A 20961-nucleotide genomic window follows, 5' to 3' on the forward strand; every position below is an offset into this window, starting at 1 on the left:
CCTGCATCAACAGAACTGAAAGGGATTTTATTCACGCACTCCCTCTCTCCCTATTTTTCATCCTCCTGCTCATCCAGCAGTAATTTCTAGGCCCTGAATTGGTTTCTCAAAGGGCTCCTGAATGAGCTTTTGCTATGGGGCCTCGCGCTCAGCTCTGCCCAGCTCACGTCCGCTCCCCAGCCTGCTCCAGGGGCACGGGGACACCTTCCCGGCCTCTTCTACAGCTACAAAACTCAGGCTCCAAACCCCTTTGAGCCTCTGTGCATAATTCGCATGGGGTGCTTTGCATCCCCAGCTAGTATCAGTAGGCAAACACAACAGTGCGGGATCATCCTGCTCTGTCTGGTGCTGCTACGTGCCAGCAGGTGCTCAGCAGTGACCCCGGCTCTCTCACATCCCTCTGGAGCAAAGCTGGCGCCGTGGGGGAGATCCCGGAGCCCTCCTGCACGGGGCTGAATCCAGCCCCGGCCCCCCGTGACGCAGTGTGATCTGGGGCACGACTGGGAATCCCATCCTGCCTGTCAGCAGGGCCGCTCCTCAGGAGCTGCAGCAGCAACGAGAAGGCAAATAAAGAAACCAGAAGTGGAAATTCTTCTCTTCTTCCTTAAAAAAATGGCCGCTTGCTGTGCAGGAGCATGGCTGTGCCGGGGGCGGGCCCTCTCGGCCTATTTGGCAGGTGCTGCGAGGCCTCGGTGAGGCCTGTGGGGTCTCCTCGTGTCACAGGGGATGCTTTTATTCCCAGCCCTGCCACCTGGGGTGAGACACTCCGCATCGTGCCTCAGTTTCCCAAGCTCTGATGCAACAGCAATTAGAGCGAGGCTGGCTGCAGGAGGCTGGCTGCGAACCACCCAAGCCTGTTATTATTCCTCGGCCCTGTTATTAGCCCGAACTCCAACTTGCTTAGGAATGAAGAGAAGACTCCTGTGAAAAAGGCACAAATGGTTTCCCAGATCATCATTTTTATTAAAGTTTGCAGGCAGCTGGAGGGAAAAAAAAAAAAAAAAAAAGACAAAAATCACGAGGAAATGTAAATAAATGGCGTTCAGAGAGTTGCAGAAGGGCTGTGCACCCAGCGTGCTCTTCCTGGCAGCAAAGGGTGCTTGCTGCTCCTCAAAGGTTTTGTTGTTCGAGGCACACAAGGGCTTTCAGTGCGTTGCATCATCCCGCTGGCCAGGCTACAGCGCTGCCGAATGACGGGGAGAAAGGCGAGCCCCGGTACCCACCGCAGGACACAGCTGAATGAGGCCAGCCCGGAGCCGTGTGCCCCCACGGACGGCCAAAAACCCCACAGCTGACCCCAGGGAGCACCCAAACGGCCTCCTTGGATGTGTGCAGGGAAAGGGGTTCCCTCCCCAGCCCACCCCTCATGCGCCCTGTGCTGCTCCTTCCCTTCGTCCTCCCTTTGAGGGAGAGGAGCCGAGAGGCCTCTGAAGGCCCGAGTGTGCCGGGCCGCGCAGCCAGCCTCTGTTCCTGCTCGTTTGCTAATTACGCCCTCACCCACGCGCTGTTTGGAGAGCGGGAGAGCACGGAGGGGAATCTCAGAGGAGCTGCTCCGAGCAGGCAGCAGGCTTTATCCGCCGGGGCATCTCGCCGCGGTGCCGCAGTTTTGGCACGCTGGCAGAGCGGCAGCGCGCGCCCCGGCAGCTGTGCGCGGGGAGCTGCCTGGCCCCCGGCCCAAGGCGAGGAAGGAGGGGAGAAAAAAAAAAAACACCGAAAAGCTCCACAGAGCAAAACCAAAGGCACCTGCCCCGTTTCGCCGAGGCACCCGGCGCTGCAGAGCTCCCACGCTGTAATGTTTCGGCCGGGCTCCATGCGCGGCCGGGGGGAGCCAGGTGCTTTCCTCTGGGCTCAGCCCTTCCCTTGGCCCCCCCCTTTCCCAGCCCCTTTTCCCTATAAAAAAAAAAAAAAACACTTCCACGTCGCCCAAACAGCAGGCAGCACCAACAGCAAGCTCACTGCCTACAAAAATAAAAAATAAATCTCAACCCCCATGACCGAGTAACGTAAAGCACCTGAGGGTGCCCCGGGGGACGCAGCCCGGTGCACATCCCCCAGCTCCCCCTGTGGGCCACCAGCATCCACCAGCCGCCCTCCCTGTGCCCCCCGTGTCCCTTGTGCTCAGCCTGGCAGCGACGGCCAGGTCCTTCGTGTCCCCTGAGATACCAGGGAGGGATGTAAGAGGCTCCTCTGCGTCCTGTGCAGGGGGTTCGGAGGGGACTCGGTGGCTGCACCGGCTCCAGCAGCGAGGCAGGGGACGTGGATGTGATGCCGGTATCTGGGGAGGGAAAGAGAAAGGCTGTTAATTGCCACGTCGCAGGCTCTGGGATGCATGGAGAAAGGGTTTTGCACGTTGGCAGCTCCTGGTGTGTCCCCCACCCCCCCACCGACCGCAGGGAGAGTTGCAGGTGGGAAGCAGTCGGTGTGTTTGGGGCCACGAAAGTGAACAGAAAAAGCAAACTGAAAAAAAAAATTAAAAAAAAAAACTTTTTTTTTTTCCTTTTTCCACCAGTTCCTCCAAAACCATCCCTACGCCTGCTGCTTCCAAGGGGTTGATTACCACAGTCTGGGGCCGAGCGCAGACTGCACATGTTTCCATCTGCCCAGGGTTAGGAAAAGCCTGATTTTCATTGCCTTTCCTCCCCGGGCCAGCCACTCCCTTCCAACGCTGCCTGATAAACTGGCTCCGGAGACAACCAGCCGCCCGCCCGGCAGGCGCAGCAGCAGCGCTGCCCTCCCTGTTCCTCCTGCCTCGCTCTCGGGCTCATGCAAATGCCTTTCCCTGGGAGCCACGACAGAAACCGGCTGCGACTTTGTTCCGGCAACAACAGCGAGGTTGGAACAGGTTTCTCGCACCTAGTAAGCAGGTTAGGAGCAGGGAGGTTTCCTGGAGATTTTTTTCAGCTGCTCTGAGTGCTGCTGCAGGCACCCAGAGCTCGTGCAGGGCAAGGTGTCCAGCGGCGAGCTGGACGCGGCCAGGAGTGATGCATGGCCCCAAAAACCTGCGGCTTCTTGCACGGCGAGAGCTGCCCCAGCTCCACGCAGAAGGGAAGCCAAACCCGTGCTTGTAAAAGGCTTGTTATCTCCGCCATAATTAAATAATCAGGAAAAGAGTCATTGAACAGATCCGACGTTTAGTGTGACCGCAGCCTGGCAGTACCAGAATATAGCGCTGGGCCTGGCAGGCTGCCGAAACCCTCACGGGCACTTTGGGGCCAAAGTTCAGCTTTTCGGTGCCAGAAGAAAAACCAGTGCCTGGCTGCAGCCTCCGCCGCTCAGTGCTGCCACCTCTGCCCAGGGCAGGTGGGAGGTTTTGGGTGCCAGTACCGGTGCCGCCGCGCTACCAGCGTGGGATCCAGGCCCTCCACGGGGCGCGGCATCGGCTCTCGGCTCTGGGATGCGCCCTGGGAATCACAGCCCAGGAGCCAGCCCCGTGGGCGTGCTGGAGAGCGCGCAGGTGTGCGGGTGAAAGAGGGAAGCTGCTCGCCCCTGAGCACGAGAGCCCATAGCTCGGTGGGCCAGGTTCGCCCCAAAATTGGAAGACCCAAGAGCAGAGCTGGGCTTCACGTGTATTTATAAACACGGGCATCTTTAGTAGTGGAGCGTCTTTATTTTGTTTCTCCTTCGCAGCGATTCGCCGCCTCAGCCGCCATCCCTGGGGGAGCGCTGCAGCTAGCTCGGCCCCAGTTTAACCCCACCTTTAGCCCAACTTTCTGCCTCCAACCAGGGCAGAGAAGCAACGTACGAGCAGGTCCCACCAGAAAGCCCCCCGGCAGCCCCAGCTCCACCGTTTCACAGCAGCTCCGTGGCCGTGGGTGGGCAGGGGGCAGGCTTCCAGGCTGCGTGCCCCTCAGCACGCTGCAGCCCTGGCACCGCGGCATCCACGTCACGGGGCAGGGGCACCGGGAGCTCCGTGGGAGGCTGGCCCCGGCTCCAGCTGGGGGGGTTTGGAGGCCAAGCCCCGCGGGAAACGGTTCCAGCCGAGCAGTTTTATGCTTTAAATTAAAAGCAGGCTCGGTGCTTTATGATCGACGTTTTCCAAGGACGCGTGATTTGGGGCTCGGGGCTGGTGTGAAAGCAACCTCACAGGTTTATAGGTGAGATTTTGGTTTTGCTTTTCTCCCAACGTACAAAGTACTACTTCCTACCACACAACTCCCCAGCTGCCTCCTCCAGCTGAGGAGCGTTCCCCATAGGATTAACAGGGGCTGCCTGCTCCCAAAGAGCACCTGCACCCGGAGGAACCAGGGGGAAGGCGCTGGCCACCCTTCCTCTGGGTGCCCCTTCTGGAAAAGTGCCTGTCGCAGCACAAACCCTCGTGCTGTGGGAGCTGCAAGACAGCAAACCCCTGCCAGATGCACCGGGGGATGATGGAAGAGCCACAGGACACCGTGGCCAGCTATCCCAGCTATCCACGTTAAAATGAAGTAAAAAAAAAATGTTCTCTCTGGAAAAAAACACGCTCATGTACATTTCAAATGCTTCTTTTAAGCAATGAGTGGAAATGAAGCCAGGAAAGTACATAAAACCCTTACACAGTGACTTTTCACCAGCTTTATTTGTAGGTTGGCATATTACAGTTTCTAATTCTCTTGTGCTTGTGCCAGGCTGCAGCGTACAGTGATCATATAACCCCCCAAAGATCTTTATTAGGTCTGAGCAATCCCGATGCGGTACGGAGGAAAAGGGCAGGAGAGAAAACCTAAAGGCTCTGTGTTTTGGGGGACTGTTTTTTATTCGGTGGCTGAAGAACCAACTCCCACCTCAGACTGGTCCCCGTTCCTATCGCCAGCGGTGTGGCTGGTGGGGAGCTTTAATATTCAAACACATCTGCTACCAGAGAAAATTAATTTTCAGCTCTAGGACGGCTCTTAAAGGGGGGCCCCATTGACCCGCACTGAAAACGATGGAGTCCTCACACTCCTGGCTGCAATATTTAATAGCTGAGTGGCAGTTAATTAGATTACTGAGCCACTGTGACAGATGCTAGGCAACGCCTGAGGGGGAGAATTTGGAAAGGCCATTATCTTCCAGCGCTGTGAAAGCGCTCAGAAATCTCATTTTAACCCTTCCCACTCTTGCCACTGCAGTCCAGCCCAGGTTAAAGCCCATCATTTTGCAAATCAAAGGCCAGAATAATGCCCTGGGTGCTTTTCTGCCTGAGACAAGCAGGTGGTCACGTTGGGCAAACGCCTGGTAGAGGTGCCAGGAGCTCCACTTCGGTTCCCAGCTGGCATCCAGAGATCATGAGGAAATGCCCGAGCACTGCAGTAATTCACCCGCTGGGTGATCCCCAGGCACACCAACCACAGCGAGTGCGAAGCGGGGAAGTCAGAGGGTGTTAGAGGCTTTGGGAAGCGTTCCCTCTTCTATTAAGCGGATTTTGATGAAGGTATGGAGGAATTTCCCTCCCCATGGTCCCACCTCCCAATAAAACCTTAAGTGAAGCTCATCAGTCCTGCCCCCAGAGGTGAGGGTTTCCCAGCCGGGAGGCTGCAGAGGGAAACCTGCAGGCAGAGCTAGCAGAGGTGTTACAGACTTGCTGGAGAGATGACAAGGATAGCGCCAACACCTCTGCTTCCACAATGCAAGGCGAGAGGGCTTGTGGCCTTTTCCTCCAGCTACATCTTGGCACAGATCGGTGACGATGTGCAGAGCTCACTGGAGGTGAACTGGTGACCAAACATCCCGCTGGGGAGGTGAGGAGGAACCAGCTGCCCTCTGCCAGCGGTGCCAACGCTACTTCTGGGCACGTGAGAACCAGAACCCTACAGGACACCAGGAGCTTCCACCAGCCTTCTCATTCCCACACAGCCCAAAATACCGATAAACATGTTCTTCTGCTGGTTCCAAAACCCCTTCCCTCCCACTCAGGTCTCACACACAAGTCTCAGAAGTTCTGATTTAACAAGCAACAGCTTGGATATTAAATAAACACCAGGACCATCAAATGCACCAAGGCTTCTAAGCTTCTGCTACCCACTGAAATATAAATACAGAACATAAAAAGAGACTTGGGATTCTCCAGCATCCCAGGGGTCACTTGCCTACATATTCAGCAGCTCCAAACCGAGCACCCAGATACCCATATTAAACCACTGAGACTCCTTCCGAAGCACTTGTTGCCCTACTATATTCCAGGTCTCAAATTTAAGTGCCTTTAGAAACCGTAACCCCCTCAGCCACATGGGGACAGGATGTGCTCTGTGGTCATATCCACGAGAGCAGGCGTGGATAAGACCATCCTGAAATGAGAGAGAGCAAGACTTCCAGCACCGTGGAGTTTATTTTTCTTTTTTGGTGCGACATCCCTCCCACCTTTAAATGCACCTTTCTCATTAAAAAGCGAGCGAACTGGAACCTGTGGTTTCTGCGCGGCGTGTGGAGATGCATTTGAGGCAAGACAGCAAGTTTCAGTTTTAGAGGAGACCCTTACCTTACTGAACTCCTGGCTACGAGCCCCCGAGCCCTGCCCCTCATGACGGCAAGTGCTTCCAGGTGCTGACAAAAGCCGTGGGGATGAGCGAGTAAGGCACCGTTGTGATACAGTTCCACGTGTCCGACATGGGGTCGTAGCAGTCCAGCGTTTTGCACCTCTGAGTCCCGAAGTAACCCCCCACCACGTAGAGTTTATTCCCCGAGGCCAACGCGTGGCAGGACATGCGCTTGGCTGTCATGTCCCCGATGCGCGTCCACTGGTCCGTCTCGCAGTCGAAGCGGTAGGCGGATGCCGCCGTGAACTCCGTGTCTCCCCCCATGATGAAAATCTGGCTGCCCAGGACGGCGGCTGCCGTGTAACGCCAGGGCTGCGGGCACTCCGCTTTGATCGTCCACCGGTTCTCGAGCGGATCGTAGCACTGCACCTTGGACACCATGTCCCGGTGAATGCTGGTGCCACCGAAGACGAAAAGCTTGAGCCTGGCACTCACCACCGCGGCGTTGCTCACCCCGTCTCTCAACGGAGCCACCATCATCCACTTGTTGGCTGTGGGATCGTACTTCTCGACTTGCTTCAAGGACACTGAAGGCGACGCGGGGAAGACCCCAGCCACTGCAGTGTGCCCCCCAACCACGTACAGGCAGTTTTCCAGTTCAGCTGAGCCGTGCCCAAAGCGAGCTATCAGCATGGGGGCGGCTTTGGACCATTCCTCGTGGACAGTGTCGTACACCCACACGTCCTTGGAGACCCCGTTCTCCGAGCCCCTGCCACCAGTGATGTACACTTTGCAGCCAATGGCGCAGGCGCTGAACTCTTTCCGCGGGCTCGGCAGGTCTGCTTTGGGGATAATTTCCTTCGCTTTTTGATCCACTTGATAGATCTTATCACACATGAAGGTCTGCCCTCCCAGGATCAGCAAGGTGTGGCCGGCTTTGCGAGGCCTGGCGCAGGGACTGGTGACAACCCCGTCGTTCTGGAGGATCTTCTTCTTGCACTGAATGGCTTCGTCCAAGACAAGCTTGTTCCTTTCATCCACCATGATCAGGTCCTCGCAAGCCAAGGCCTCCTTGAGGCATTCAGAAGGAAGCAAGGCCAGGCGAACATTCCTCAGCAGCTCTGGAAGGAAAGCCTTCCGCTCGTCTAGATCGTATTTCACCCACTGGAGGACAGCCTTAAAGACCTTCTCCTCGTCCTCAATTTCCAGCTCGTCGCTGGAGATGAGGTCCAGCAGAGTGTCCTTGGAGAGGTTGTTGAAGTCCTCGCTCTTGTGAACGGTCTCGAAGTTGACCAGGCACATCCTCCAGGAGAGCTCGTAGAGTCGGCGGCACTGATGGGCATCCGAGAGCAGCATCATGCCCAGGCAGTTGGAAGGGTAGAGGTTCTTCTCCAGGAACTCGGCCGCTGCGTCTCGGACGTCGTGGAACTGCAGCATGTCCCCAGCCTCCAGGAGGGACTCCGCGTTTTCCTCGTTGATGATGATCCGAGAGGAATAAGCGAAGTCCAGCAGCAGCTCCAGCACCTCCGGATGGAGGCTGTCGTGGAAATTCACCTCATCGTCCAGGCTCTCGCGTAGGCCGTTGCTAAACATGGCTTCGAAGTACCTGCTGGAGGCGGCCAGCACTGCCCGGTGGCACGGGAACGAGCGGTTTCCTGCCCAGAGGGTGACGTCGGTGAACATGCAGTGCTTCCGCAGGGTGTTCAGGTGGGACAGCACGCAGTCCGGGTGGGAAGCTTTGTGAAAGAGCAAGATGTTCATGGAGCCGGTGCTAGTCCGGGATTTACGGTTCTCGTGGACGCTGACTGACATGGTGACAGCTCGACAGCCTGCGGAGAGACGAGCAGAAAGGGGATTATTCTCCCGTTCTCACCGACGCGAGGCACCGAGCCAGCACCAGGACAGACACATTTGCTCTCCAGCCCTGATACGCCGTTGGTGGACCTCAGACACGGAGCACCAGCAAGTGCCCCTGCACCCCGATTTGCAGGACCTGCACCTCCAGCACCCTTCTAAAACATGACTCAGGCTGAGCAGGGCGGAAAGGCAGGGGCACGAGGGGGAAGTCTGCTCCTCGGTTTCTGCAATGGAGCAGCAGAGTGAAGCAATCAGAGCCCAAACTCGAGGGTAAATTGTCTCAACGGCCCCTCGAGGGTATTGGCAAACCACAGAAGAGTATTTTTCCTTCGAAAACAGCATTAGGAGAGCAGTCTATCCAGGGTAAAGGGCACCAGTCTGTTCTTGGCTCAGCACAAATCAAGCTTGGCTTCTGATTTCCATGAAGATTATTGCAGCTTTAGGAAAGGCAATTGCTACTGGTTTTATTTGTGGAATATCTAGCTACCGGCACCAGCCCAAAGTTCTGAACTAGTTTTATCAAAGCCTTTCATTGCAGTTTTTGTAAACTCACGAGACATTCTTGTGACTTAAACATTTTCTGTACAGATTCACATCACAGAGAAGGATAAAAGAGACGGCTAATTTATGGTTTTTAACAGACAGGCAGAAGGAAACACAACGCTTTTATAAGCTACTATTTCATTTAAGTGCTCCAAGACTGTGGAAGAAAAAGCCTTTGGACCAATCAAGTTGGTAGTGATGACAGAATTCAAGTCGCTCGCTGCAAAATATTTTAGCCAGCCCAATTTTTTCCCCTATGTAACTAAAGTAGACAGACAGATAACGCACACAGTCCTCTCTTACAGCAGAAAGTCAGCACTGAAGCTGATAGCACGACTGTCCGGAGGTTTGAAAAATGAGCCTTCAAAAAAAAAACAAACAACAAAAAACCACCAAAAATAAGTGAACAAACAGAAAGCCTGAGATGTAAATGAGGAGTGTGATTTTTCCAAGCCCAATGCACAAAGATGCGCTGGGGGGAGGGAAATGTGACTATTAAATGCACAAAGCACCTGAGCCAAGCTGCCAGACACGGCACAGCAGCCAGAAAGCCTCGGCTCGTTCAGCACAGCAGGTACAGCAAAGCCAGGGCAGGCGCTACACGAGATGGCATTCGTGCTGCATCCAAAGAAACTCTCCCTGGCTAAACGTGGAGTTTGGGCTAAAGATGGGGACAAGTCAGAGCTCGGTGGGGTCAGACCCTTCCTGGTAGCGTTCCAGCACGTCTGTCCGGGTGCACAGGAGGTCAGGGTCCTGCTGGCACGAGGCAGACACACGGCCACGAGCAGTTGCTGCATGCTGGGGAAAAGCGGGCATCGTCCACGGGAAAAAGACGTTGCTGAGAAACAGTACCCAGCTCTGATGATTCTCCCCTCTCACCCCAAAATGTGTGTTTTTTTAATTCCCTTGTCTACTGCCTCTTCCCCAAACCACTGATGTTCTGCTTTGCAGGCTGGAGACACAGGGGCTGAAACCCCACGCCATCCCTCTCCAGCCACTTATTTCTTTAGGAGTCAGCGATTTGGCACACCCAGAGCTGGCAAGGTGCTTTTTGGGGGGGAGAATCTAAACCTCGCTCCTTTGCAAGCCTGAAGTTTTTTTAAGGGTCTTTCTCCTCTGCAAGCACCCAGGCTGCCCTCTCCAGCTGCGGGATCCTGGGGAGACGGCCAAGCTCTGCCACCAAGCTCTGCCACCGGGCAGGCTCGGGGTGAGACGTGAGCCCAGGCACCCGTCTGCCCGCAAGCGGCCCCGGCGGCTGTGGGTGCAGGGACTCAGGGCAGACACGGTGCTGAGCCCCGCGGGGATGCTGGCGGCTTGCGACACCGACCCCGCCGAGACACCACCCGCCCACGGATGACCTCAAGCAGAGGCTGATGGCCAGATAAGGGCCCTGAATCACACGCTGCTCACGCGTTTCATACCCACCCCAAGGTCCTCCAGAGCCTGTATGGGACAAGCGTTTGTGGGTGTCTCTCCTTCCCTCCCACCCGTCGTGAATTATTGAGGTTCCTGAGACCTCGATCATTCCCCAGGGCTGTGATACAGCCCAGGGAAAAGGTCTTCTCCGTGCCAAGCAGGGCAGAAACGAGAGCTTGTCCGAGCAGCCACAGCTCCTAACGGCAGGGCAGCAGCATCGCTGGGGATATTTCGGTTGTGCTGGTGCACGTCCCCCACCAAAACCCCTGCGGTTTGGAGCTGAGGCTGCCGAGCCCGTCTCGTTTGTGATGGGAGGCTGTGCGCAATCGGGGCTCCAAAACAGGAAGGAAGATGCCACGACAGGAAGGAAAACGCCATCACCGAGCAGCCGAGGGGCACTCCGAAGCACGTCGCGAGGAAATGGTTTCCAGCATCCACACCCAGCTCAGGGACAACGCTAAGTTACGAGGCTGGATGGATTCCTGCGTCAAAGCTCTGTAACGCTGGACTGAAGAATACAAATGAAACATTTATGAGGCTGCTAAAAGCTATTGATTTAGGTTCCTACTCCTAGCACCTCAGAAACCACTCCGCCATCACTCCTGCTTCCTTTGCTCACAGCTCGGGTCACTTATTCAATGTTAACCTCTGATTTGCTTATCCGCAGAAAAATTAAGCAATTTATACAGGACGGCTACGGAAACAAACGGAAAGATTATAGGAAGGCAGCACCATTTTTTCTGACACTAAGATTAGAAAAGCCACCAGACGGAATGGAAGCAGCAGGTCGTTTAGGAAAGAGAAATGTCGGTATAAAAGCTGCAGCAGAGCTGCTGTGATTTTATATATATTAAAAAAACTCAAACAACCACCATCCAACCTCCAAGCACCTAGCATTTAGCATCTCGCCCAGGGTAATGAAATAATATTTCTAGCCGATGGGTAATGAATAGGGCAGAAGTTAGCGGGTCGCAGGCCGGTACCCATTAGGGATGCTCCTCCTGTCACCGTGTCCCGGTGCAAGCACCAACTGGTCCCCAGTACAGCTGCAAGCTGAAGAGGTCACAGCCGCTCCAGTTGGCCTCTCCTGGAGCTAGGTGGTGGCACTGGCTGCCACTGGTCACCAACAAACCAAAACGCAAGCAGTCTCCAAACTCAGATGTGCAGCCATGTCACCAGCAAGGCTTGCTTCTATTTTTTCAGCAGCTTCCAAAACGGAATTGTTTTTGAGAATGAACACCACAAAGCACCTACTTCTTGAATCCTACGGTAGCTGGGCACAAGAAGGAAAGCGGTAGCTGTTAATCCTTCCCCCATACAAACACACCCCAGTGCATCTCCCTGTCTACAGGGAATCTGGCATCATTCCACACCTATCAGGTGAACAGAAACTGCAGGCAGCAGGCATGTCAGCTGCAGGGTTTCTTCCAAAATCCAGTGGCACTAAAAGGATCTTCTGTGCTTTTCGTGATGCACACAAACATATACTTCAATTTGAGCAACGTTTCACTGCCGTGACGAGCAGGCTGGATCCATGACCCATGCAGAGCGGAATTTAGCCCCTACTGCATTCCTCGTTTCCCTTACCCAGCCACTGAGCTAAAGAGAAAAACCAGGACTGCTCAGGACGAGGAATATCTCACACAAAGAATAAATATAATAAATATAATAAATATTCACTGTGAAGTCTTTTAGAGGATCTTACTGCATGCACAGGCGGATGATAACCCTTCTCCCATGGGGATGAGGGCAGGGGGACATCAGGTTTTTGACAGCTATCCAATGCTGTCTGCTGGCTAGAATATTCCCCTGGCTGTATGAAGCCTTTGTACGGCAGATGCAGGAAAGACAGGATTTTTTCCAGCAGAGCAAGATAAGAGTGCCTTGGAAATCCTTCCCACACAGGGAAGACAGCAACCCAAAAGGAGGGTAAGAGCTGGATCGGGGAGAAAAGACCCTTCTGATCTCAGCTCAGGAAGAAAATGCCCCAGCAGCCTCTGGACAGGACAAAGCTGGCAAAGAAAACACGGTGGGAAAACAAAAACACGGAGCTGGCCAAAGTCCCTCCTTGAGCAATGGCCACGGTTCTGGCCGAGCACTTCTTGCCTCCTGCAAACCTCTGCCGCAGCAGGCGGCTGTCCCTGAGGTTGGCGGGTCACTGTGTCGAGGAGCTGGCGTTGGTAACTGAGGAGATCCTCGGGAAACACTTATCTCTTGAAAAATCCAAGCAGCACTTAGAAATTGGATACTTCGAAGCTGTATCAGCCCCTGGTTTCCAACCACAGAAGATCTGCATACGAGAAGAGAGCCCAGAAGCACTACTGATATAGGAACTATATTTAGCTAGGCTTGGGGTTCCACCCTCCATCCTAAACCAGAGTGCCACAGATCCCCGATTCGTTTCCCTATCAGCAGGGGATCCCCAGCTGCTTTGGCCAAGCCGTCTGCACCTCGTGAGCTGACTCGTTTCCCCATCTGGGCTGGACCAGCAGCCGTGCAGGGTGCTGCATCTCTTCCCAAGTCACCCAGCTGAGATGCTGCTTCCTTTTAAATGGACAATATTTGAGAATGAGTAAGTCCCCAGTGGGACTTCAGGGATTCAAGAATCATTTCTGCTTAGAAGGGGAAAACTACAGTCTCAGGACCGTAAAGGTTGGCTAAACACCAACAAAGAGCCCAAATCCCATGAACCGAGGCTGGCTTTTTGTTTGCCAAGCAGACTTCCAGAGAAGCAGCAGGCAGAACACGTTTCCTTTTTGCCTTGCTCAACCATGAACTATTTAAAGCAGTAAATACGTAAATAAATAAGCAGTAGAGTTCCCTGCTGGCTCCTTTCAGAAGAGCTGGAAGAAACTCCCTGGGCAGTGGCAGAGGCTGGAGAGCTGCCTCCTTGCCACGAGGCTCCATTTCTTCAGTGCTGGGATTTAGCACGGGCTGGGGTGCACGCCCTGCTAAAGGCTTGCAGTAGGATTTAAATGCTGCCCGTGCGAATTTGAGATCAGAGCTTTCATCATTTTCTTTTTTGATTTACTCAAGCTCGTTCTGGCTGCTTTCATTTTTCCGGCCACACGGTTGCCAGTAGATACTCTCAATTCAGAGCAACCAGGACAGGAGCCATCACCCATCCGTGGGCACCAGGCTGGGACACGACACAAACACACCATCACACGAAAGGACTTCCAACATCCTTGTTGATCTGAGCCTTACTCTTTCACCCACCCAGGTGACTTCTCAGAGCTGGGTATCGTGCAGGAGGACAGGGGAAGTTTGGCTGCCTGCAAACAAACGCAATAAATCAATACGATGCCGGCTCGCACTCTCCTTAATGAGCCAAGGGTGTTGTGGCTGATTTTGCAGGGAGGCAGCCTTAAGATTCATTTTTTCCTCTCCGATTTCACAATATCGGCCCTCTGGGGTGAAATGCCATCTCAAATTCAGACAAATTTCCACTTCTCTCTATAAGCAGGGGGACAGATTCTTGACTTACTAGTAAATCGCCTGTTCACTCGTCCTGAATATCGGTGCCTTTCCAATGCCTTCACGAACTGCAACGCCTGCTGCTCAGCTCCAGCCCAGGACAGAATTACTGCTGCAGGACAGCTGATTCCCCTTGTTTACTCTAAGAGTTGCAACCTAGAAATGTAAGAAGCCACCTGCGGTTTCATCTTCGTGAGGGAGAGCTCCTTGCAAAGCTGCTTAGGACAAAGAGCGGTGTGGCAATGCACCGCCGAACACACCCCCCGGTACAGCCGTGTTTCAGAAGCACGGAAAGCAATCGCTGGGTGGAGGCTCTCTCAAAATGTTTGAGGAAAAGGAGACTCCAACACATGCAGGCTTTCATCACGTACTCAGGGACACAGCTTGAGTTTCAAAAGCAGAAAAAAAAAATACAAACACGGAAGAAATGAAAAGATGAGCGGGGAAAGGAGGTAGGAAACAAGAAAGGGGAAGGAACAAATCTGAAGAGGTTTTTCAGATGCGTTTCATGTCCCTGCAAAACACGGTGGCCTACCAGGTATACAGCTCGGAGCTGCTAGAAGTGCTCGATACTAATAATGCCCCTCTGCAAAGAGGGCCTGAGATGAAAGGAATAAAAATAGCAGCTGGCATTTAGCGTAACGCTGCACTCGGGGAGCGCGGCGCCTGGGCTGCAGCCAGGTGGGCAGCCAAGGAGCTTCCCCGCATCTCCTCCGGGAAGCCTCCTCTGCTCTGTCCTCACCTCGGCGGCGCTTGCGTGCAGCCTCTGCTCTCTAATAAAGGAGGGTTCGTCTCCAGCAACGCCTGCGAATTTAGTGGTTTGCCCGTGTCAGTCAAATTCGTTCTCCTCTGCAGGATGACTAATGCAGCAAAGATGCGACCGTGATTTCTCACCCTGGAATTCAGGCAACATAACCCCGCCGTGAATCAGGGGCATTTCTGTAGCAAAGCTGGATTTGGCCTCCCTGACAAACTCCCGTTGTTTCATCATATCTGCAAATAGGTGAGCAAAGGAAAGATAGTTATCCACATCCCAGCCCCCCGAAACAGGATTTCAGATCCTGCCCCAGCCTCGGAGAATGGGAGGCCTCTTTATCATTTCTTCTCATTTTCTCACTTTCTAGTCTGGCCCTCACATCCTAGACAGAAAACAGAGAGACCACGTGAAAGGCTCCTTCTGCTGGCTCAGGCAGAAACTGGGAGGTTTTCCAAGGCCAATTCTGTAGGCTCCAGCAGATCAGATTGTCTGGAGAAGGTCCGGGCACGTATCTGAACGTCAGCGTGCTTACTAAAGCAAATCCAAACTCCGAAACTTGGTCTGTCCATCACCGTTTCGTATCCCATTCCCCACAGCACTCACCATCTCTCCCTTTAAACCTATGCTCCACTCTGAGCCCAAGGTCACCACAAGAACCTACTGAATGCCACTTGCCATAAAAATCAAAGCCAGTACTTGCAAGCTGTACCAACTGGCGAGGTTCTTGTTCTACCCTGCAAAAGCACCGGTAAAAGGGGCAGCAGTGCCCAAAACCTAAAAGGGACAAACTAACGAGAGCCAAGGGAGATCAAATTCCAATCAAAATAAAAATACGTGTAGGAAACTTGCTTTACGCGCAACAGATGCAGTTTTATTTGCAAATCAGGTATTGGACTTGCTACTCCACAACTGAGTTACTCCATAAAGCTTCTTAAGCTACCTGTGAGGCAATCAAATGAAGTTCACGTTCACCACTAAGCTCACTGGCTTTGCAGTCCCTGGGAATACCACACCCTCCTACAACCACTGTCCAAATCGGGATAAATAACGCTTTTAGCCACAGTTCAGGCTCCAGACAATAGCTTTTCATTGCTACGCCTTAACCCCAGTGGATCCTTTCAGAGCCCGTGATTCATTTCAGAGGCTGCTGTGGGGTTTTGTCCTCCCCGCCTGCCCTCCAGCTCTGCTGGTGAATGAATTCCCTTCTGCTAGATCAATCACAGTCGCTTTGCAAAATGAATGCAGGGCTGCAGAGGAGGCAAGTTTTCAGTCCCGTCTCTCATATTATGCCCCAAAAAGGCTCCAAAATGGAAACAATTGACTTGATTGCAGTATCTACCCCAGCCCCATCTGAGCAGGATAAAGCCCCTTTCAAGCAAGGCAGCTTTGCTAATGCGCTGCACAGGGAAAAGGCCTTCAGTACTTCAAATACAGGCAAGCAGAACCACATGCCACTTCCCAGGGAGAGTTTATAGGATGAGATGTGGTGCATGCCAAATTAATGCCAGAGCACCCACTGGAGCTGCTGACTGCAGAGAGCACGTTCCCAGCAGCCTCCCACTCTCTCCGCAGGCTGTGCCCAGCTCCCAGCGCCGAGGCTGGCAATGCTGCTTGCTCAGACGGCCGGAGGAACCGGAGGCCATGCAGCATACCCTCACACCAAGCAGCTCCGTCTCCCTGCTGCCAGGGCAGGATCTGGGTTCTGTGCCCGGCCAGGTAACCTGCTGTTTGTTTCATCTTCCCTGCTCCTCTGCCAGGCAGATCCCGGTGCAGCGGCCAGGTTCAACGTGCAGGAGTTCAACCGCAGCTCTGGCTGGAGCTCAGTGCACCGCGCAATGCCACGGAGATGGGAGACCCTCACGTCTCCGTGACTGATCAGCCGCTGATGCTGGTGGGCACAAAGCCGGGTTGCAAACCACTGACAGATACTCAAGGGTGTGAGGCTGCAAGACAGGGCGTTGCTCATTGCCCTCTGGCTCTGGACAGAAGGAACAAAGGTGACACCCATCTCTGATGTTTTAATTTCAGTACTAACAGCGTCAAACCGCGTAACTCAGCTTCCACATCCCGGATCTGAATGGGAGCGCTGCAGCAAGCCAGGCTATCCCAGGCATGCGCTCATGCATCCCAGGCAAACCAGAAGGACTGGCAGCGTGCTACAGTAATAAACTCGCCTCACCACAATCTGGCAGGCTGTCATCTAAAACTGGTAGTCTCTGCAAAGTCTGATGGTCAGCAAGCAGGCAGCAGTTACAGGACACGCAGCATTCCCAGGCTCGAGCAGCCCTCTCTGGCTGAAGTGATGCTAATGGTCACTGCGGGGATATGAAGTTGATAAGCAAAGACAGACAGACCTGATGGTGGCTAAAGGTCAGCCCAGGCACTCGGGGCGACTCGTTAAGCTCAGTGCATCCTAGCCGGCGCTCCTGCAGCCAGTGTTTTACTCAACACCAGCTACATTCCCGGCAAGTCGATAAAAGACCGGAGCACAGCTACTCCTCGCTTCACCTGCTGACACTTCTTCTCCCCACACGCTCCTTCCACAGGCCCCCAGCACCCGCGACAATTGCCCCAGGATGGCTCTGCCAGCCCTGCTCCACCTCCTTGTGCCCACCTCCCTGCTCAACCACCCTGTGCCCATCTCCCCACTCCACAGCCCCGCGCCCACCTCCCCAGAGCTGCCCCACACACTCTGCCCTCACCCCATCACTCCCAAAACACGCCGCCAGCCTCCGCCACTGGGCTGGCCCCATCCTGCCCTCCCTGTTTCACTCACCCACCTCCTAACGCTGCCTAAAGCCTGGCTGTGAAGGAGGAGGAACTAAGCTCCTGCAGACTGTGGTTACCACTGTAGGGACAAAATCGGTATTGTAACTCACACGTTAGTACATACAGACTGACAGTTGGCGCTCCCTTCCTGCCCCTGACCCTATGAGACCGTGCCCGGCACTGCTCCAGCCCTGGAGGGACCACGTCGAGCACCACCCTACGCTCGTTTTAGCACATTTGGAGTAGGTGTCAGGCAGCATCACCCTCTGTTCCCAAGCTGCCTGCCCTCACAGATTTCATTTGCCTCTCTCCTGCGGTCCAAAGGTTCCCAGCTGGCCTTATCGTGTCTCCCAAACCGCATCAGGAGACCGGTCACGCCGTCCGAGTTACCCACGCCTGCCCCAAACGCAGTGTGGGGACCTACCACGGGACACATTTCACGACGAGGCAGGAGGACTTGGTGTAGCGATTGCTGCATACCGGAGAAAATGAACAAAAAAAGGGGCAGGAAGTTTGGGTTCCCCAACGCTGAACTTGTTTACAGCCTCCTGTCTACCTCAGGGCGCTCCCGATTTGCTTCTGCAGCAAATTCCCCTCCGGTTTTAGTCCCGGGAGCCCTGCGCCCACACCACACCTTCCCTTTGCAAACCTCCACCTCTGCCTCTTCCCCAGGCGTGTTCTTATCGCGGAGATAAGCCACAGCAGACAGCCGAAGACACAGAAGAGACAAAAATACGTTTTCAGGTCCGGTTTGATACGAAACAGCAAGCAGGACGAGGCAATCGGCGAGGCCCTACGTAGGGTCCCACCTCCCTAAAGAGGGGCACGAAGAGATGGGGAGGGGAAATGAGCGGTGCCGGAGCCCCCGGAGATGTTGGACACCGCAGGTGGGATCGGAGCAGGGATCAGGAGCACGGCGGGGTTACGGGCAGCAGCTGGCCACCAGCCGGAAGGCGCTGGGCAAACGCACCGGGTTGGAGAGAAATGAATGAAAAATTGTCCTAAGGCACCGCAGGGAGGGAGAAGAGGAGGAAAGCTGCCGTGTAAAAGTTGCAGAGACGCCTGCACCTCTGGGACCTCGGGTAACTACTCGGTGGAAGACCGCGGTCCGCGGCACCCTGCCAGGGCAGCAGCCGCCCCTGGGGACGGCCCGGGGCAGAGGGGCTGGGGGCAGAACGCCTCCAGGTGTGCCCAGCGCTGCTCTAACCCCCCCACACACACACACAACGCACCTCTGAGTGCGAGCCGATGGATGGAACGGGGAAAAGCGAAGCGAAAAGCGCCCCCAGAGCTGCCCGGAGCCTCTTTTTTTGGGGGGTGCCAGGGGGCTGCGGGGCAGCGCGGGGCCGGGGCACCGCAGCCGCCGTCCCCCCGCGGTCCCGGCGCGCCCCGCTCCGGAGCCTCCCCGAGCCCCAGGCCCGCGGAAAGCGGCGCCCCCCGGCTCCGCGCTCAGGGCTCCAGGGCCAGTTTGGGGATTTCGGGGGGGGGGGGGGGGTCTTTTTTGGTGCTTCCCAGGCGAGACCCCCTCCCCTCCCGCACGCCTCCCACCGCGGCTCGCTCACCGCCTCTCCCGGCGTCCCGGAGCCCTCGGCGGCGGCCGGCAGAGCCCGTGCTCAGCGGACAGCCCGGGGCCGGCCGACAGCCCGGGGCCGCTCCCGGCCCACGCGTGGCCGCGCTGCCCCGCAGCCTTCCTCCTCCTCCTCCTCCTCTCCTCCCCCGCCCCCGCCCCCGCCCGCGCGCCCCCGTGGAACCGTGCGGCCCGGGGGCGGGGCCGCCGCCGCGCCCGCAGCCACTCAGCCGGCGCCCTGCCCGTGACGTCAAGGGGGGCGGGGCCTCGGGGAGCCGCGGGGAAGGCAAGGGGAGGGTGGAAGGGCGGAGGCGCGGCCAATGAGGGGGGAGGGTGGCGGTGAGGGGCGGGCGGAGGGAGGGAGGCTCGCGGGTGGGTCCTAAAGGCCGCCGCGGGTGGCGGGTCGCTGCGGGAGTGCGAGCGGCTGTGTGGCGCCGACGGTCGTGGCCTGGCTTGGCCTTTTGGTCCCTGAGCCGTAGCAACCTAGAGTCACTGGGGTTGGAGGAGACCTCCAAGATCATCTGGTCCAGCCGTCCTCCTGCCACCACTGTCACTAAGCCATGGCCCCAAGCACCGCGTCCAGCCTTTCCTTGAACACCCGCAGGGGCGGTGACTCCACCACCTCCCTAGGCATCCCGTCCCAGGGCCTGACCGCTCTTTCTGAGAAGAAATGTCTCCTCATTTCCAACCTGAACCTCCCCTGGTGCAACTTGAGGCCATTCCCTCAGTCCTATCACTAGTAACCTGTGAGAAGAGGCTGACCCCAGCTCCCCACTCTCCTTTCAGGGAGTTGCAGAGAGCAACGAGGTCTGCCCTGAGCCTCCTCTTCTCCAGACCAAACACCCCCAGCTCCCTCAGCTGCTCCTCACAGGACTTGTGCTCCAGGCCCTTGACCAGCTTTTGGACACGCTCCAGGGCCTCGATGTCCTTCTTGTAGTGAGGGGCCCAAAACTGAACACAGCACTCAAAAGTACGGCCTCACCAGAGCCAAGTACAGGGGGACGATCACTTCCCTGGCCCTGCTGCCCACACCATTCCTGATACAAGCCAGGGTGTCCGCTCGCCCCACAGCCCACCCCAGGGTGCCAACCCCTCCGAGTGCCCGCAGATGGGCTGCTGAAGGCCTGCCCCATGGCACTGCCTCTCCACGCCATCAGAGGCCTCCTCCGGCCTTCCACTGGCACCCCTCGGCCCAGCCTCGCAGCCACAGCCCACACAAAGTGCTGCCCACTTGGCTGGTTTTACACGTGAGGACAGGGCAGGTGGCTGCTGTGGGGATTTACTGGAGCAAAAGCCCTCCAAAATTCAAAACTTACTGGGAAATAAATCCAAAAACAGTGAAATAAAGGCAAAGAACAGTCCCTTCTTTTCTTCCCAGGTTGAAAGAGAACACCATCTACAGCTGGCAGAGGCTGTGTACAGTAAATAACAAAGTACACCAAAGATGTGGAACCGTATCAAATTCCTGGGTTTTGGGAGCTGTGTTGTTCCAGGTCATCGCAGTTTAACTCTTAGAGCGTCGCTGCTGGTTTCCCAGCTACAAGCACAGCTACTCTCAAAGGGCCTACAAATTGTCCTGGGGCTTGTTAATGACTTTAATGAGCTGCTCAGGAAGACAACAGGGATTTGTGCAATAGGCGGGTGTGGTGGCATCCAAACGCATCTGTTAGACAACAACAACATGAAAGACAAAACTGATTTTCCTCTTTGCTGCTGAGTTCCACCCAGCTGCTCCATGAGTATGAAAGAGCTGTGGAGCAACGTGAGGTCATGTTTCTTAATTCTGAAAGACTTTCAGGGTGCTCCTACAAAAGCAAAATCCTGTCGCGGCAAGCTGTGTGGGTGAACCCAGCCTGCCTTCTAAACTGTCAGTCACAGGGACCTGCAAAGCTCTCTGCAAAGCTGTGTGAAAAGATGCTTCTAAGCTGTAATGGCTAACACTGATCTCCAGATGGAATGGCTAACATTGATCTCCCACCCACCAGCTTTCTAACTGTGCAACAATCTCGATCTCAGTGCAACTGCTCCTGACTCAGGCTGCTGTAATTCCAAATACAGCAGCATGGCTGAATTCCACTCACTTGCACGTCGTGGGCAAGTCATTACTCTGATGGGTGATCAGAAAGGTGGCTGGCAGATACCGC

At 55.4% G+C, this 20961-nt stretch overlaps 1 protein-coding gene across 2 annotated transcripts; it reads right to left on the reverse strand.

Annotated features, from left to right (window-relative positions):
* Window positions 1–939: 939 nt before the first annotated feature.
* Window positions 940–18972, reverse strand: KLHL25 (kelch like family member 25). Of its 2 annotated transcripts, XM_048072029.2 has the most exons (4): window positions 14467–15193; window positions 13735–13880; window positions 6434–8260; window positions 940–2275 (listed from the first exon to the last, which is right to left on the reverse strand). In XM_048072029.2, the coding sequence occupies exon 3, from the start codon at window positions 8241–8243 to the stop codon at window positions 6474–6476; it is 1770 nt and encodes a 589-aa protein (XP_047927986.1). In that variant the 5' UTR covers window positions 8244–8260; window positions 13735–13880; window positions 14467–15193; the 3' UTR covers window positions 940–2275; window positions 6434–6473. The 2 variants fall into 2 exon arrangements, with proteins under 2 accessions (XP_047927986.1, XP_047927984.1); XM_048072027.2 differs by lacking the exons at window positions 13735–13880; window positions 14467–15193 and adding an exon at window positions 18813–18972.
* Between the last annotated feature and the right edge of the window lie 1989 nt (window positions 18973–20961).

This window comes from Anser cygnoides, chromosome 11, assembly GCF_040182565.1.
Source record: "Anser cygnoides isolate HZ-2024a breed goose chromosome 11, Taihu_goose_T2T_genome, whole genome shotgun sequence".
Classification (NCBI taxonomy): Eukaryota; Metazoa; Chordata; class Aves; order Anseriformes; family Anatidae; genus Anser; species Anser cygnoides.